This window comes from Mixophyes fleayi, chromosome 1, assembly GCF_038048845.1.
Source record: "Mixophyes fleayi isolate aMixFle1 chromosome 1, aMixFle1.hap1, whole genome shotgun sequence".
NCBI lineage: Eukaryota > Metazoa > Chordata > Amphibia > Anura > Limnodynastidae > Mixophyes > Mixophyes fleayi.
The window spans coordinates 246687349-246706336 of NC_134402.1; the positions used below are offsets into that span (position 1 = coordinate 246687349).

The following is an 18988-nucleotide window of genomic DNA, read 5'->3' on the forward strand; positions in this document are numbered from 1 at the left end:
GATGTGAGTTGTTCACTTAATGCTTAAATGCATTTAAGTGAGGTTGTTTCAGCTAGGTATGTGCTTTTGCTGCTGAGCCTCCCCAAATAATGCTATCCGGCCAGAGGTATCCATCTGCTTCATGGAAATTGTGACTTTACAGGAAGAGGATAATACTTCTTTCTGTGGTTTCACATGGAAGAAAAATGACAAATCCTGGATTATGCTCTATCAGCCCCACTAGCGTTATTGTTGGACAGGGCAAGTACTATAATGAATGTAGAAGAAAATAAAGTTAAATATATGGGTAATAGTACACACATGAGTGTAAAACAAGGTTCCCATTTAGCATCACATTATTTCAGGTTAATATTCTAATAAAGAAACATTACTTTAAAGATTGGCAACTCGTGCTAACTAATGTAGAGGTCTGGGAGGTTGGTCTATATCAGTGATTTCCCGATGATTTAAATAAAAATACAGAACTTTGTGTATTAATGTTATATTATAGATGAATGTTGAACAGTAGTTTCTTGGGGCATGACATATTTCTATTACTTGATTATATCCTAGAGTAAAAACATCCAGCACTATACCAAAAAATGTGTGATTTCCTGAACTAAATTTAATTTCCTTTTCTGGAAGGACTTATTAGGATGGGACTGAATAAGAACAGTTTTTGCTCTAAAATATATTTTTCTACATATCAAAAAAACACAAGTGAGTGCTTTGTATACAGTAGTCTTGCGTCCCTCTTCTTCCTATATTCATATCTTAAAAATAGAACCTCTCCGTGTGAAGTAATACTATATATATATTATATATTGTCTATACATATAGATTTATCAATTAGAATCAGTTTGAATGAGTATAAGAGCTAATTATTTTGTATTCATGGCATGTCTTTTTTTAAGGAGTGATGCCACCTTTGTGACCACTCAACAGCCTGCAAGAGCACTATGGTATGGGACGGCAGCATAGTGCTGCATTTATATTGACTATTGAGAACTGTTTAAAACACGTGGGTTAGCCTAAAAAACACATCTCCTTTGATTGTCAGTAACATTTATAATACTGTAATAATATTTCCAAAATGAAATCATATTTAATTTGTAAATACTAGCCTTTATTATTACTCTTGTGCTTGTGAAAGAAAAGTCTAAACCCATTGGGGCATATTCAATTGGCCGCGTTACTGTCAAAAGTAACATTATTACGGTAATAGTGCGCGTAATTACTGTTATTACGGTACCTTTAACGCCGGCTTTCTTAGGGAGCTGCGAGCTAAAATCCGTGTTAGAATTACCGTAATAACAGTAATACTTTTAACGCTGCGTTACTTTTGCGAGTAACGTGGCTAATTGAATATACCCCATTGCGTGTTATACCTTACAGGATCACGCTAGTAGTAATGTGTATTAAAAGAGGAGTTGTCAAGTCCTTGAAATATTTGAGGAAGACTGCTCACATGGAAACTCCCTCACCCATCTGGGGAAGTATGCAAAGGTCCAAGGACACCATGCTTGGAAAAGGAGTAGGTCTTATGGGCGATACTCCATCGTTCACCAAATGTGAGGCAGACTGCAAGGATTAAACTGACACCCTTTAGGTGGAATGTTCCCTTTAATACAAACTGCATTTAGTTTTCATTCTTTTAAAATTGTGGCTTGCAATATAACTAGTTTAAGTCACAAACATAAATATGGATAAGCTTCTAAATAAGAAATCTCTGGCACTACACAATCACTGTACCTTACTCTTGAGCCACGCACTATTTGTACATTTTTAATATTGCACACTGGAGCCAACAGCAGCAAATAATTTGCCAGTGACATACTCTGTCATTATCAGAAATACATCTGGAGGCAGAGTGGAATGAATGTTACTTCATTAGTCTCATTAGGATAAGGCACTTTTCTCACATAAAGCCTCAGGCATGCACGTAATTCTTAATGTGCTGCGTCATCAGTTACTTTTGGGCATTTTTGGTAAATATGTGGATCAGGAAAACTACTTTTCGAAAAGACTGAGATTTGCAATTTATAGCCTGAATAATGTACTTTTTCTTCCCGTTGGCATCGGTCATTTTATATTTGCTTATAAATAGAATACTGTATGTTCAATTAGCCTTTTATGGATCATAACATATTTCTTCCCTCCATTAAATTAAAAAGCCAAAGCAAAAACTGTCACAAAAAGACCCAATAGCCAATATAGCCCATTGTCAGCCCAATGCACTTTGTAGACTATCATCTTTATGAAATAACTAGTTAGGATGTACTTCAGGTAATTTATCAACTCATTAGCAGTCATCACTGTTACCACTTCCGGACCACAGAACAACTCAAGGGGCAGCTCAAACTTCAGTGAAGCTTGAGTTACCATTTTAAAACTGTAGATAAAAATGGCACTGCTTTGGGTCCCAATTCCTTTAGTGCTGAACCAGGCTATCAATGACAGCTTTTAGTAATATAATCACTGTGAACACAAAGCAGAAAGGGATACTTGGGGACAGCACATTGGTTTTGCAATGGATACTTGGGGGCAGCCATGTCAAAGGAGGGAACAGGCAATTCAACTCTCTCCTATAGCTTTGCATTAATAGATCACTGATATATTTTCTATGTCCCTGTTACAAAAGATCTATCACCCAAGAGATACAGGTGGGTGCTTGGATCAGGTGTCCCCTACCCTGACATGGCTCACCCAAACATAAAAGTAACACAATAAAATACTTTAAAAAGCTTAAAAATCCCTTCGACCTTCCTAGGTCTCTTTCCCATCCCACCAAAATGATGTCACCCATTCACTGTCATATCAAACCTCCAAAAAGGGCAACTGCACTCCATTTTCTGTCCTATTCACACTATTCCCTATTCCCACTTACTGCGACTCTAAGGATTTTTTTTGTTCACAGTTGTGATATAGTTTCAAAAGAAACAAAAATGCTTCTTATAATAAAATGTATATTTTTGCTTTTATTCTCAGTAATTCTGTGCACAAATTTAGTATCCTTATATCCAGGACAACTTGCTAGTTAAATTTGGGGGTACATTTCTGGGGCTGAACCAATTAAATAAGAGTACTTTTGAGTAGAATCATGGAAAAGTGCATTTTTTTGTAGATAATTATTCCAATATGCTGCCAAATAAAAGGCCAAAAAAACAACATACAATTTGGTTGGATAGCTGTAAAATATTTCTTTCCTCCATTAAATCAAAAGTCAAATAACTTACTCTATGAGGTGTGTCTGACCAATCATATCAAATTAGTATGAGTGTGTGGACTGAAGATGTTAAGGTGTTAGAAACTGACTGATGGTTTTTATTTTAATATGCCAAGACTATAACTTTGACATTATATTCATTTACTTTAATATAAAGTAGTTGGATACCAGGGGGTAAATGTATCCAGCTGAGAGTTTTCCGGCGGGTTTGAAAAACCAATCAGATTCTAGCAATCATTTATTTAGTACATTCTACAAAGTGATAGCTGGAATTTGATTGGTTGTTATAGGCAACATCTCCACTTTTCAAACCTGCCGGAAAACTCTCAACTTGTTACATTTACCCCCAGATGTCTGTTCTACAGAATTATATACATACCATATTTAATATTTAATGTGTTTACTAACAGGGTTAGACAAAGTGGGTATGTAAATACTATAGTGAATTTACTAAGATCTCCCTTAGGGCTGCAAATATATAGTACATGTTTGAAGTACCTCTCATGATACATGCACCAAAGGTTGGGAATCTGGTATAATGAAGCCTAAATTTAGCTTGATATCCATGGTGTCCACCAAATATACTGGTGTAGTGCACAATGTCTCTCTTTGTGACATGCTGGAACCCATGCCATTGTACTGAGAGTCACCACACAATTTAGTGTCATCTTATTGTTCTAAAACCCACCAATATGAATTAAAAAAGGTTCCCAACACAACATAAAGGGGCATATTCAATTAGGATTCGCGGCCGCGATTGTGTGCGGCTGCATGGGTCCCGGTACCGTAACATCCGCAATGTTGCGGTACCATAATGACACTTTACACGCGCAGCTGTGAATCCTAATTGAATACACCCCAAGGACACTTTCACCAGCATTGACATTCTTGCTCTTTGCCCATCCTAGCTTACATATAATAAGTGCTGCTACTTGATTTAATGAAATACTTCTAATACTTCTAAAAACACTACTATGCTACATTATTACATATCAACCATCTAACTGTCTCTGTCTTCCATGTACTGAGTTTCCAAGTATCAGAATACCTTCCATATATACTAGAGGCAATATGTACATAGATGGGCCACATATTGCATGTATTATATTCTTATTTTGGACATGCTACATAAATATACTGAAGAAGTATAGATGCTTGCAGGCTGGAAACGTATGTACTACTTTGACAGTTTAATTTAGTATTAATGTCATCTTGATGTATGCAATAAGATTCATTGACTTAAATTCTGTCTTATCAGGTCTTGAAGCTGACAGACTTGTACAAAATCTGTAAAGTGGATCTTGCTTTTTCTGTTGTTCTTTGTTGATGTCTTATTAAACTGCATTTATGAAATTTATGAAACTTTTTCGTTTCTTGTATTTATTTTTTTCCCTTTAAGTAGAATATCTATATAATCACATGGAATGTCCTTTGAAAGAGTTTACTCTTTTTCTGAACTCTTCCTGGTCTTATTTTTCCCAGTGGATTTACACACATGCTATAGGCATAGAACAGTCAACTTCATCCCTCGGTGTAAACAGATGAGAGTTGGCTAGGACAGCGATCGATTGCATTAATTTGTAGGAAACTGGTGTCTTCTAAGTTATTCCGTTGTGAGTCCCCAAAAAGGCCAGCTGATCCATTTGGGAAATCGTACACTGAAATAAAAGAGATCCTAAAATTAATGACTATTAAGTATATTTTCTTCATACTGTGTATTGTCTATATATAATAAATATGTTTATTTTAAATTAAAGCCTCTAATGGGTTTCTTTATCTGACTGAAATATTTCTTCTTTTCAAACTTGGCATAATTTCATCAATATTTAATTCATGTAAAGGAATATTTAATTCCAGCAAAGTGTTTTGTAGTGCAGATTGTGTTCTGTGTTGTTGGGGGGTGTCAGTTCCCAGTACCATTTTATTGATATCATGTTTGCAACAACATAAACTGTAACAATATCAACAAACAAACTCTAACAAGATAGAGATAATTAAAAAGGGCTCTGGAGTATATTTACTAAACTGCAGGTTTGAAAAAGTGGAGATGTTGCCTATAGCAACCAATCACATTCTAGCTGTTATTTTGTCGAATGTACTAAATGAATGTTAACTAAAATCTGATTGGTTGCTATAGGCAACATCTCCACTTTTTCAATCCTGCAGTTTAGTAAATATACCCCTTTGTCTTGAGTGTTCCGAGTTTGTACACAGTCAATTGAAAACTCAGGGCCTGATTCTTTAAGGAACGTAAATGTTGATAGGTGCCATATTTCACGTAAAATCGCTCTGTGCATGCACAGAAACAAACCATATGCCATTCATCTTCGAGTGCAAAGATCTACAGCCTATAGTTTCATAGATGGAACGGGGAGAAGACTGGGCGTATGCACTCAGTAAATGTACAGTGAGGGAATGCCAAACGCGAGTGCACGGAACAGCGTCTGATTCAAGCTTTGGGCATCTCAAAGGTATGTGTTTTTCTATTGTATCACTTGCACCAACTAACCAACCTGGGTGAAAGTGCCAATTACTATTGATGACAGTCAAGTATGCATGCTAAAACATGTGTTTGCAGTCAGGAACAACTGTAAAAATGCATTTTATGTACAATAGACATTCGTAACATCCTATTAAATGTATTTTATGGATATTTATTTTATTTTTATTTATTTTTTATTATATTATATTATTAACAGGTAACATTAATTTAATAGGTTTTTTTTTCTGTGTGCTCTTTTGGGACATTTCACATATGTTTTGGACGTATCCTGCATTGTATTGTCTGTACGGGCATGTGTATGCTTGATTAATGTGCTTTTTTAAAAATAAAAATAAAAAAATGCACAATACATTTGTTTTGTGTGCTTTAATGAATCACCTCAATGTTTGATTTAGGCATCTGCAAACACGATAATAAAATTGGCATCAATCATATCAGAAGAACTGGTACGAATAAAACATGGTGGAACTGGGCATGTGTAAATATCTAAAGAGACAGCCCTTCTTTTCAATCCAAATTTCCCTCATGGTGTGTAAGTCTGTTGGATACACTGATGAACTGTTTCCACAAAATTCCTAAATTCAATGAAATAACGCTCACCCTGTGTATTGTATGCATTTTGAGTCCGTGTACAGTAAGCTGTGACTTATGCCAAGTCATACAGGAAAGGCTGCCAAGGTTGACTGTGCCTCTCTGAGCATGCTTAAACATGGGTGAGTTACACAGACCTTATGTATCCCTTTTTTGGTCATTTCAAACGTTGGTAAGTGTGTACTATAGTAGGAATGTAATGATAAGAATGGAACTAAGTAAGAAATTGAAAAACATCTTTATCAGATGTCATATTTTTCCAATAATGTAGCAAACAGAAGCTACTTACAGCCAGCACATTTTTGGTAAGAGAGCAAAATGAAGAAAATTAACTTTAGCTTTTTTTTAATGTTGTTGATGTAGATGTGTAGGTTATTATAGTTTACTATGTTATAGTACACACACTAAAACACAATTAAATTAGTTTGTGCAAGAGATGAGAAAGACATCATTTTAGATTTAATTTGATGCATCTTTAGATCACGTCTACTGTTAACACAGAGAACGGTGTTTATACAACTACCATTTGTAATGTCACCCCTGCTTACCACCATCTTCTTATGTTCTTGGCACAAAATTGCAATACAAATATGTAATTCCATTATATGTTACCCTGTTTATAATAACATCCTTCTTATATTATCAGTTTAACCTGTATTTTAAACTGGCATCATAAAGAGGAAGCACTGTACCATGAGTTTTATTTACTATAACATGAATTAAATAATCATTCAACTTGTTATTCATGGCACTGTGTTCCATGTCAAATGCACCAATGCCAAGAAGAAACAAATGTAGCCTCTATATATATATATATATATATATATATATAATACATACATATATATATATATATATATATATATATATATATATATATATATACATATGAATCAGGATCTGCCTGCAGCTTTCTGCATTTACAGACTGCTTTGAATTGAAAGCTCCTGCCTCCAGGACTTTTGGACTTGTTATATTAATGTTTATCTGGCAGTACCTCTATTCACCAGAGATGCTGCTATTGTGCCTTTACCTTCTCATTATTAGGGGTTAATCTGTTGCACCAATTATCTCCTGCACCTGGTGGTTCCCTATTTATACCTGCCCCTCTCTATTACCTGTGCTGGTCATTGTTGTTTTGTTGCTATTCCTTATGGTTGTGTTCTCCTATGCTCTGGGACTGTCACATACTGCTGCTGACATTACTACATTTCTCTCCACTCAGCTATTCCACCTGCATCCGCTGTATTCCTTTATTACCAGCATTCAGCTTTACTCAAAAATCCCTGTGCAGTATTAACAATATTTGGTTTGTACTATTTTCTGTATTTTCTAATTAAATCCCACTCAATAAACACCCTATGCTTTCATCACATTCCAGGCTCCACAGCTGTGATTTCCATTGAAGCGTGACAAGTTCTCAGGAAGGGGCCCAAACTAGTATGTTGCCTAGGGCCCCATGGGGTCTTAATCCGAATCTGCTCTGAAACTTTGGCCTGGAAGTCCACTTAGTTCCTGGCCTTATGCTAGCAAATAGTTGTCATACTTCTGCATTATTTAAGGGCAGCCTTGTGATGTCACCAAAAAGGGAGATCTGAACCGGTCTACCTTGCCAACACTAGTATATCGAAGTTAACTGATAGATAAAAGATGTTGGCTTGTAAGTAACTATTAGACCTACTTTACTAGGAATTTATTAGAGCTGACTGTAGATGAGATGCAGTAGCATTTTTTGTGACTTTTCAAGCCAAAAAAAAAACAAATAAAAGCGCTTGGTGCTAAGAGAAGTGACATTCGTATGTGTAGATTTCCACCAATGCAGAGTTGAAGAACAAAAGAAACTGACAAAATAAGTAATATATTGTACAATGTTTACCTGTAATGCCAGAGTGAGAAGTGAATGCCCTATGAAATGCATCAAAGTCTGTTTTGTTCCCGCAACCATCTTCAAAAGAAGGCACCATGCTGCATGTATTACCATGTTGCATATTTCTCTGAGGATCGCTGTAATGTGGGGGGAAAAATGTCTGCAGCTGGCCATAAAATCCTGAAAATACAAACAAATAGTCAGGTAAATAAACATTATATTCACACTTCAAGACATTGCGGATCTGAACATGTATGAGTTGCAAGACAATATAAAATATAGTAAAGGAGAACTCTAGTGAATATGAATATCTGCCCCTAAGGAAGCAATCCTATGGGAAGCAGTCTGGTGGTAGCCCATCCCTGACACCCAATCAGCTACTTTACACATGTAACCACCACAGGTGTTGTCATATTTTGAGCTCTGTAGTAACTGGTTGGAGCCATTGGGTACAATTCAACTGATTTTAAGCTGGAAGAATGCACTGAAAGCTTACTTTGCATACTCCCCATTGACAAATCTTTTAATCTTACACAGTAGCTCGACTCCAATGCCTGCAGGACTTAGAAAATGATGACACCTGCAGTGGTTCCAGTGGTGTGCGTAATTTGAGGGACCAGGTCCCTAGAGAGGAGGGGAAGAATTTGCTTTTAAGTTCTGTTAGCGAACATATACTTGTAAATATTTATACACTTCCTTTAAAAGGTGATTCACTTTTACTTGTCTAGTTATTTAGTATGTGAACAGGGATAATGGCATATCTGCCAAGAGTCCAAACTTTCCACATTCAAAAATGCCATGGCTTACTGGGAAAGGGGCCTTGCCTCCCTTGAAATTGCGGTTTGGGTAGATGCAGAGCATTTTTCCTGGTGAGCTAATGGAGACAGTTGGTGTTGATGGGGGGTTTAGTGCTAGGCATGCTTACTCTGTAACTGGGTCATTCATCCTCTGGTGAGGACACACACTGGTCCGCTCTGCTGGACTATCCCCCATTGGTCTGTGCAAACTTCTGCTTCTCTGCAAATACCAGCATCTTGCTATGTAGAGCCATGGACATTAGTGTAAATCTAAATGTACCAGCTCAAATGAGATGTGTATCATCACCAGAGAGGATTTTTAACCATGACTTTGCCTTTTAGCATTTCATAAATTAAATGTATTATGATGATGTTTTTAGCAGCAAAAACACCTTGTATATAAACCCTTTAGTGTACATTAGTTCTTTTTGGCTACCTTTTAATTATGGTATCTTCTTAACACTCTGCAGACTTTTCCCAATGGCAATAATGAAAGATTGCAGATATGTGCTTGAAAACTATATTTTGTTATAGTTGTTAAAATAAAACATGCTAAGCAAAAATGAGACAACACTTTCCCTGGATGTGTCACAAAACATATGCATTGGATTAAGTCAGCATTTCAGCAAGAGCTGTAGGGTGTAAAATGGTGAGCAAGCATTCATGACTCAACTTTATGGTTTAAGAGTCCTGTAATATTCATGCCAAGATGTTTATCACAGTTTTTCCAAGAATTGCTTTATCACTTTCTCAATTTCTCCTGATCCTTATTTATTACTTAATTTATGGGCTTTGAATAGACATTGAAGAGGCAGATCAATTTGCTATAACTCTGTATGCTGAGGCTTCTGGTCCAGCAATCACAATACATCGAGGAAACCTGTTGCTCGCCAGCTGTTGCTGAACTGCAATCCCTAATATTTTCAGAAATGTAATTGGCAAGTGATTGGCTACATACTCATGACCCTCCAATATTACCCATTCCCAAACTTCCCACTTTGATTGCTATTGCAGTTACTTGTACTAAAATGTATTGATCCACATTTTTTCCATTCTATTATTATTACTTGTGTGCATTATTAACCTAGTAGTCCCAGGGGTTGGTCTCACCATTCTGCAGACTAAGGTTGCACCTTTAATGGCACCCATTACCCACTTACATGATGAAACATAATCATTTATTTTAGGAGAATGTAAACCTTTTAGAAGTTATTAGAAGCCTTGACACTTGTGTCATTTAGATGAAGTTACTTTGGCAGCAAGAAATTGTATGATTTTTTAAAAATTCCCACCAGATCTTAGTGTACAAGTCAGCCTCATTATAGACCCATCTCTGACTGATCTCTCTAGAAATATGTTCAAGATGACCCTAAACCTAAAACCGTGTCAAGCAACATTGCCTTAATGACTGCCAGTTGTTTTGGGAAGATCATCTAACTACTTTAACGTTCATTCAGTCACCATCAGACATCAGCAAGCACCTGCTGTCATCAGCAACAGTTACAGGAGTCTGTCTGATGATAGGAAAATGATTTCTTGATTACTTTATCTCCATTATGTTTTATGAGATGATTTTGGGATTAATTGCTAATTATTGCTATCTATCTCATTTTCTCAGAATCAAACAACTGTAGATGGAAATGAGTTGTCCTATGCAGTCACAAGAATGATTCGTGGTGACAAGATGAGGTCATGAGCACTTCACATCAATAAAGATAATCTTCTTGGAACGATTGTGGACTATTACAAATATATATTGATACATTTTTTAAACCAAATTTCCCAAAGGGGATAGTCAAAGAACTGAACTTTTGCAGTTCAAAAAGGAAATCTGTTGCTATAAATGGTTTCATACAGGAGCTCCAGTACTGCCCTTTGACCCTTTATTACATCGCTGGATGAGGGATACATGTAAATGACAGAACATCAGCACCAGAGCAGAGATGAGCAAGGGCTTGACTCAAAAAAGTGATGAATCAGAAATTATTATTTTATGTGCAGTACATACAATGTGATGTGAAAGGTGCATTTATTTCCAGCCACAGAAAGTACACTCATGATTTTCGTGTGATGGAAGCCATAAGGTATGAAAAATATGAAAAAGATCACTGTGGGAATGGAGTAAACTACACAGCCACAGAAATTCCATCGGACTGTGAGTGTAGTGAGAGGAGCACTGAGGGAGAATTTTAAAGGATGAACATAGTAATAGTGGTTAGAAGACACATGAAAATGTCTGTGTGATGACAACAGATGTATGAGATCACACTTTAGAACTGAAACAGCCTATGTTTATTACATTCAGAGGAAGCAAGCGGGTTTACAAGTATACAGCTGGAGACAAGGAGAGAGGGAAATTACTACGACATGTCACCTATTAATGAATAACTGATAAATAAAATGTTGCTTTCCATGGAAAGCTGCATCCATGTGACTGACGTGTAGCAGGGTCCTTAGGCTGATGGCATATGAGCACTTTGCATAGTTCTGCCTGTATGGGAACTCTGTCGTTTTACTATGCAGCAGGCAGCATAAGTTCTAAATTCCTGACACATAAGCACTGTCTCGCTCTGTTAATGGAGCCACCAGCATTCAAGGAACAAATCCGTGAACTTAGAGACTAAGTTGCCTGCTATGTGCAGGAAAACAACATATAATCACAGACATAAACGATGTCACCCATATAGATCATGCTGCAGCTCACCTCACAGAGTGATGTCATGTAGGAAAGGTAAGAGAAGATAGCTGTCCAAATGTCTCTATGGGGCCCATTTATTCCATGTTACGTCCCTGTTTGTCGCTATCTACTGTAATAGTTTTCAGTTTAGTGACGTCGGTGTTTCCCCACTTTAAGCTGCACATGTACACAGGGAGAACCATTTTTGAAGTGATGAGCAGGGAACAATTCAAAAATAATGCAATTAAAAAGTGCTCCAAACATTTCAAAACCATGCATGCTTTTTACATATTGAATTTTCAATAGAATTTGAGCTGCAGGCCCATAATCTTACGCTTTCCTAAATTATTATTGGCAGCAAATATATGATGGTTTCCACCACAGCCCCCCACAAAAAGCCTATTCTTCCCCTTGATGTAGTTGACATTTGCTACATTTGAAAATTGCACTGTAACTTCAAAATGTTGTCTAAACTTCATTGCTGTAATCTTTATCATGTAGTAGATTACTGGGTGGGGTACATTATTCCGATGAGTCCATTACCGACACCAAGTATACAGACAAAAAAATTCCGATCACTAAACAGTGACATGAATTAAATGCAGACTTACATTAAAACAGACAGAGGACATGTCCGATGACACTGGCAACTGGACTGCTAGAAATTGCAAACAGAGTGAATGCTGGTACTTCACTTTCTCGTCACATAACAGAGTGACATTGAGATTTAAAGTGGCGTATTTAAAGTGGCAATGGCAGGAGCCAGTGCCTAACCCTAACCGCAATCCTAATCCTAACACTAACCGTAACCCTAACCCTTAGATTTAATTGTCCAGTTACCGGGTCCTGCCATTGTCGCTTTAAATTTATAGATCTCAATGTCGCTCTGTTTTGTGACGTAAATGTTGACAATTTCTAACATTCTGGATAGCAGAAATGTCCTCTGTCTGTTTTATTGTAAGCCTGCATTTAATCCATGTCGCTGTTATACTAATCAAATTTATTTTGCCTATATACTCGGTGTCGATTAAAGGACTCGTCAGAAACCCGAGTACCACCGAGATTATTTTCTATTGCATTTTCTATTTGAAACTACCCTCTAATAGATTAAAAAATCATGGTTATAAAAGAATCTGTTGTTTTTCTTAAATTATAGTTTTGAAAGAGCTGCAATAGTAAAACCTGTTAAAGCAAGGATCACAACATTTTCCTTATTTATAAGAAGTAGAACAGCACTTTCTTCATTTTTCCTTTTTTTCATAAGAAACAATTCTCCAAGTTTGCTTAAATTACTTCCAAGTCCCAGAGATCCTGACAACTTATGTTTTTAATTACTGTAACTATTTAAACTTTGCAAAGCTTCAAACCAAAAAATAACCTTTAATTATTTTCTGCTATACATACTGTCAAGCACTGACATTTAAAATGCAATTTACGTTTTGCCAAGGATGACATTGCCAAGTTTTAAATTTTTACAATTCTGTGCGCGTAGGCAAGGCCATTCTTGTAGAAAAAAACCTCTGATGAAACAGCATGCATAAATAATGATGATTATAAAGGTCATGCTTCAGCGGGAAAGTTTGTTAACAGGCCCGGTGTTTAACTTATTTAATGGCAAAACATTTCATGCCTGTTATTTTAATCCCATTAGAACTATTTTCATGTACTCTATATTTAATGTAACATTAAATATGATGTCTTTATTGTATGTAAGTGCAAAAAAAACAAAACATGGTATGCGTTGAACAAAAAAGGGATATTAGCTATTACCGGACTGCGATTTAGGAACCAATAAGAACTAGATTTTTAAGACTTTACACTAAGATTACTCTAAATATGCATAATTACTGTAAACCTGTTCACATTTGCTCTTAGCAGCTAACACAATATGTGTATGAGCTGCCTAAGTCTGTAAGTAGTGACACAAGGGTCACAAATCAGTACAATGACTGAGCCATTGAATAAAGTTATGTTATTTATGTTATTCTTTGTAATGTCTTGCTTGTCGAGATACGTAACTGAATTTACTAGTTGCATTCCTGTACCAAGGAACACACCTGGTTTGTGCATCACTCATCTTTTAGTTTTAGTAGGAGATGGGCACATACACTATCATGGATTTGCACATTTACCCAGCCTAATTTGTAGACCAAGAGCAAAAATAATCCTAATTACTAACTGTAAAGGTTTTGTATGAGGTGTGCCACCTTAGGCCCATGTGAACCTACATAAAGTTTTATTACCATCTACAAGTATGTATTTGTGTGAGCACGCTCAAGTGACTTGCAATTTTGAATGTCCTAAAAACTTTTAGGATGCACAATTTCTCATGATAGAGAGCGGGATTAATACTGTTTTTTTGTGTGTGTTTTGACCTTTCTAGTTCCTGACATTGTATGCTGCCCAACCTGACCCTTGGTATAGGACTTTTGACTATCCTCTTTGGAGAATAATATACTTTGTTTTGTGCTTGTAAGTGACGTCACTCTTGGGGCTAGATTTACTAAACTGCAGGCTTGAAAAGGTGGAGATGATGCCTATAGCAACCAATCAGATTCTAGCTGTCATTTATTTAGTGCATTCTACAAAATGACAGCTAGAATCTGATTGGTTGCGATAGGCAACATCTCCACTTTTTCAAACCCGCAGTTTAGTAAATATACCCCTTGGACTTGATCCTGCCTATTTGTTGTGATCTTGTACCTTGATGTTTACTCATAAAAATGACTACTGTTACTGCCACTCTGTTGTCTGGTCAACTATTCTACCTATTAGAAAGCACATTCGGCTTGGGCAAGTTCTTGGGGCAATTGGGTACCAGTAAGTTTAAAGAACGTGAAGGGAAACAGGCTGTTATAGGTGAGATCCATGCTAGTTGTGTTGTGATGTTTATGAATGGATTATGGGTCCAGACCTGGCATCGCACTTAATCAACTATACCCAGTAAAACACCCATGGCCTCTTTCTGACTTAGCATCACATGTTTCAAGTGTGACCAACTGTTTACATATATATTAAAGCACACAACTGTTTTTATTGTTAATATTTATAAAATGTATATCTTTAATGTTGCCCTCAGATTTTGTTTAGGAAATTCAAGCAATGGGGCAACAGAACATACACATCAGATCCTCCCTCCCCCTTCCCCGTCCTCTCTAGCTGTGCATTGAGCTTACTGAATTACTGTGCTTACTGTTTAATGTACTGTGCTGTCTCCCATTGTATTGTAATTTGTTTGTCCCTGTACGGCGCTGCGGACGCCTTGTGGCGCCTTATAAATAAAAATTAATAATAATCAGAGCTCACAATACAGCAAAGCACACTGCAATCAATTAGGAAACTGCGTATCAATATTAACAACCATTTTGAAAAATGAAAACAAGACAAATAGTATTATACCAGTGACTCAGAAATGATGTAAAGGACATTCATGGTAACAGCTTAAAATAACTTGGAAACACTGGAAATTGTATCATTGAATAGTCAAGTCAGTGAATTAGCTTCTTTTGGTTTTCTGTCTAACATGTGTATGCCCTAGAGGTGAATTCCTAAAAGAAGAGAAGAGAAAGATGTCTGTAATTCTTAGAAATAGGTGCAGTGAACCTTCCAGCTCAAGACTCACTCCTGATTATTACATGGAGCAAAATGTGTTGGCAATTATTGGGAGGGGAAAAAGAACTGGGATTTATTATTGGCTCCTATTATCTCATTCTTTGGTGATATCACACATAATTTTAATCCCTTGATCACATTAATTAAGATGTTAACTATGGCTTGTTTCATTTTCAGTGAAAATGGAACTGATAATGATCCATCGCCTGATTTATAAGATTATCTTAATCTTGACATTTTTATCTATGCATGCAACAAATCTCAAGTAAGAAGAACAGACCTAGACCATATGTATTGTTTTATTTAATTCTTTAAAATTATTTCTACTCACTTATATTTAAAAGTAAAGACCTTGTACTAAAGTCCTGTGTCGGTTCCAATCAGTGTGACCCGAGCAATCTAATTGACTGCAACATGACACCAAAACCCCAATTTTCAGGCCAATAATTCATCTCCTAAAATCAATAACATTAAACTGAAATATGAAAAGCTAAATGAATATGAAGATTTTTCTTTCATTGTGTCTCAGTTCAGAAAAGCAACTACTCTTTCTAAGCAAATGCAACCAAAAAACATAAAAGCACACCAAATAGATCTATATTTAAATGTGTTTTTTTGGCGCAACATTTTGCAGCAATCTGTGGATGGTGAACTAACCACAGTCACACCATATCAAATAAAAAAAACTTATAAACAATTTAAAAATGGTAAAACACAGTGGAGAAAAAATAAATATGGAATTTTAGCAGTTCATATGGCAAACTGCAGTTTAAGTACCACCAGATCCAAGTAAGCCCCCCTGATGGGAGGTAAATTTTTGTTCTTGCTATAAATCTGATGCTTTTTTTTCTTGATGAAACATTGATGCACTACTGGTACAAAATACATGTTTCAAAGGGATTCTTTAAATAAATCTGTTCATGGAGATTTCAGAGACACAACCCCAAAGTGGGCCCTGCTTATCTAGGCCTCAAGAAGTATCAACACTCATGAAAATATATCATTTGTCTGTGAAACATGTGTTGCTTCTTGTAGTTGACACACATCTGCTAGTGATGGAGACTTTTATCAAGTTAGGGTTGGGAAAATTGTGTAAAATGGTAATGCCACTAGGTATATTCTATGCTGAAAAGTGCATTAAAAGGCACTGAAATCCCAAGGCACAAGTAATACTAAAGTAATACTCAACATACTAAAGTACAGGATAAAAAGTATACCAAGTTGTGATGGAACAACTGTAACTGACAAAACAGATTTGTTGACAGTTACACTTGGTTCTTCACAGCTTGGTGAACTTTTTATCTTGAACTATAGAATACTGAGTATGTGCATTATTTGCCCATAGATTGTAAGCCTGTGAGCCTGTGAGCCTGTGAGCAGGGCCTTCTTACCGCTCTGTTTGTATTAGGCTGAGTAACCACTACAGGTTTTTCAGCCAATTATCAGGCTGATCACATGATAAAAGAATGCTCGGACCAATATCGCATTAGTGTGTACACTCCAATGATTATCATTCCAAAGCACATCATATAGTTTAATTTCATTTTTAAACCGGACTAAAAATCTCTTTCAATGGTGGAACGATGTTGTTCCAATTCTGCAGTATGTATGCACTCACGAACGGCAGTGTTGGCAGATCTCTATGGAGTGTGCAGAGTCACGATCTTTTCAGCTGATAGTTATGTTAGATGAAGAGCACAGATCTGACAGTAAATCTCGTAAAACATCAACAGTGTGTACACAGGAATTAACATGCTGATCAGGCTTTTCAGTCGGTAAAATTGTTAACAATCTCTTTAGGAGAAATTTTCTGTAGTGTGTACACAGCCTTACCCAGTATTGTTGTACTACTGTGTTTGTTCCCAATTGTAAAGTGCTATAGAATTTGCTGGTTCTATATAAATAAATGTTGATGATGATGAGAATTGGCTCTTTGGGATTTGATTTCAGGCTGATAAAGGAGGGTTAGGGATTCTGCTCCTCACATTTATCCCTATTGGCAGCATTTTCAAACAACCAGATATGGCGGCGCAGGTAATCTCTAAGCCATTTATTTTTCTAATAAAGTGTATAAAACTCTAACAATTCCATTATATGTGGCCTTTTATGCCTTGTAGCACCTATTTTGGATTGCATTTTAAGAGGAAGGTTAAACCAATGGAGTTGGGGCAAGCCTAATCTGAACATAGAAACAAGACTCCTTAGTAAAAACTGCACAGAGCTGTACTCAGCTATAAACAGTGGAGGTAGCTATTGTGTGAGGTGAAACACTATGCACGGCATGTAGTCTATCAATTCACTAGGAAGTATAAGTGTAACTGAGACATGACGTGCTGCAAGAAACCCACCACATGAGGGTGACAGAAATGTATTTCTGTTTCCTTTCAACATGTACTCACTACTTGCCATGGTAAAATACATATTATAATATTTAATTTTAAAATCATCTATCAAAGTGTTTAAAAAAGTTTACATTTTCAGCCAAACATATTTCTTAATCAACCAACCAAATCTGAAGATATTTTCTCACTTTCAGAACAACCAGATCTTACAAAGGTGAGCATATCAACAATTTTCCATATCTGGTCATTTGGATCAAATGCCTCTTAGTTTGTTCATTTTTACTAGAATTGATATAAAGATACAATAATTCTTGATTGTAAATTTGATTAACATCATCATTTCTAGTCTGCTTTTTAGTGCTATAACTATAAATTACAAGATCAATATAGCTAGAATTTAGATTATCGATCTTGATAGACTTGTATAATTTTTCAATCTCATTAACAATAATTATGTATTTTGTGCCAAAACAAAATTGAAAGGGGTCCTTGAATCTCAAAGCTAAAGTCAAACCCATCAATTACGTTCACAACACTGTGATACATTAAGCACACACAGTATTATCTAATTTAACACAGATACTCAACAAGGACGCCAATAGGAATCTTGTCCCACCCCACCCCCATGCTGAGCACACAGCATTGGCTATGTAACCATGTGGAACCCTTCTATGTGTACAGAGCTTCAGCAACAGCTGGTGATGAGCGCACAGCCTCAGAGGGGTGGACCAGGGGAAGCTATTGGTGTGTGAAGTCACTTTCCCTTACCCATAATCCAGCTCAGATAGGACCACTGGGCCACCATAGGAAGCCTGAGTCTTTGTACCCGCACCACCTCCTCTTTGCCCTCCTGGCCTTAACTATGCACGCTTTCATTTCTTCATGAGCTGTCTGAGGTCGCCCTTATTCTGTGTCTGACAGAAGGCGCATGAGCTGTTTATAGGTATGCCTAGACTCACATCTCTTCTATTATGGCTAAAGAATATTTTATCTGAAATATCAGTATATAGAAAGCTTTGAAAACCAATAAGAAAACATAACAACAAATAATTGCTGCTGCAAGTCATATAGACTTACATGATCACTAAGTATCTCCAACTACAGTTACATTAAGGAGCTCTGCTACACAACGCAATGAAGAGGTGTCAGTGCACAAGAGTATGGGGTATAACTTTCACAGCACACATCAGTTAATTAAAAACTTGTCAGTTTTTTGTATAACTTGATTTGTTTCTATTAATAGATTAATTAACAGATTAATGAGATAATTTGTTAAACAGGGTCACCTGCAAGCACTACTGTATTATGTTCATCATCAATGCATCAATAAGTATTTCAAAACCCAGCATACTAATTAATTAGATATTGAAAAATCAGCACTTACATTTCTCTCA

General features: G+C 36.4%; 1 protein-coding gene across 2 annotated transcripts in view; it reads right to left on the bottom strand.

The window, feature by feature from the left end:
• Positions 1-4691: 4691 nt before the first annotated feature.
• The window catches only part of GLIS3 (GLIS family zinc finger 3), a 358155-nt gene continuing 343858 nt past the window's right edge, over positions 4692-18988 (bottom strand). For both annotated transcript variants that reach the window (XM_075191338.1, XM_075191347.1), the window contains 2 exons: positions 8176-8346; positions 4692-4863 (listed from right to left, as the gene is read on the bottom strand). In XM_075191338.1, coding sequence (XP_075047439.1) covers positions 4727-4863; positions 8176-8346 — 308 coding nt within the window. In that variant the 3' untranslated portion in view covers positions 4692-4726. The remainder of the gene's footprint in view (positions 4864-8175; positions 8347-18988) is intronic.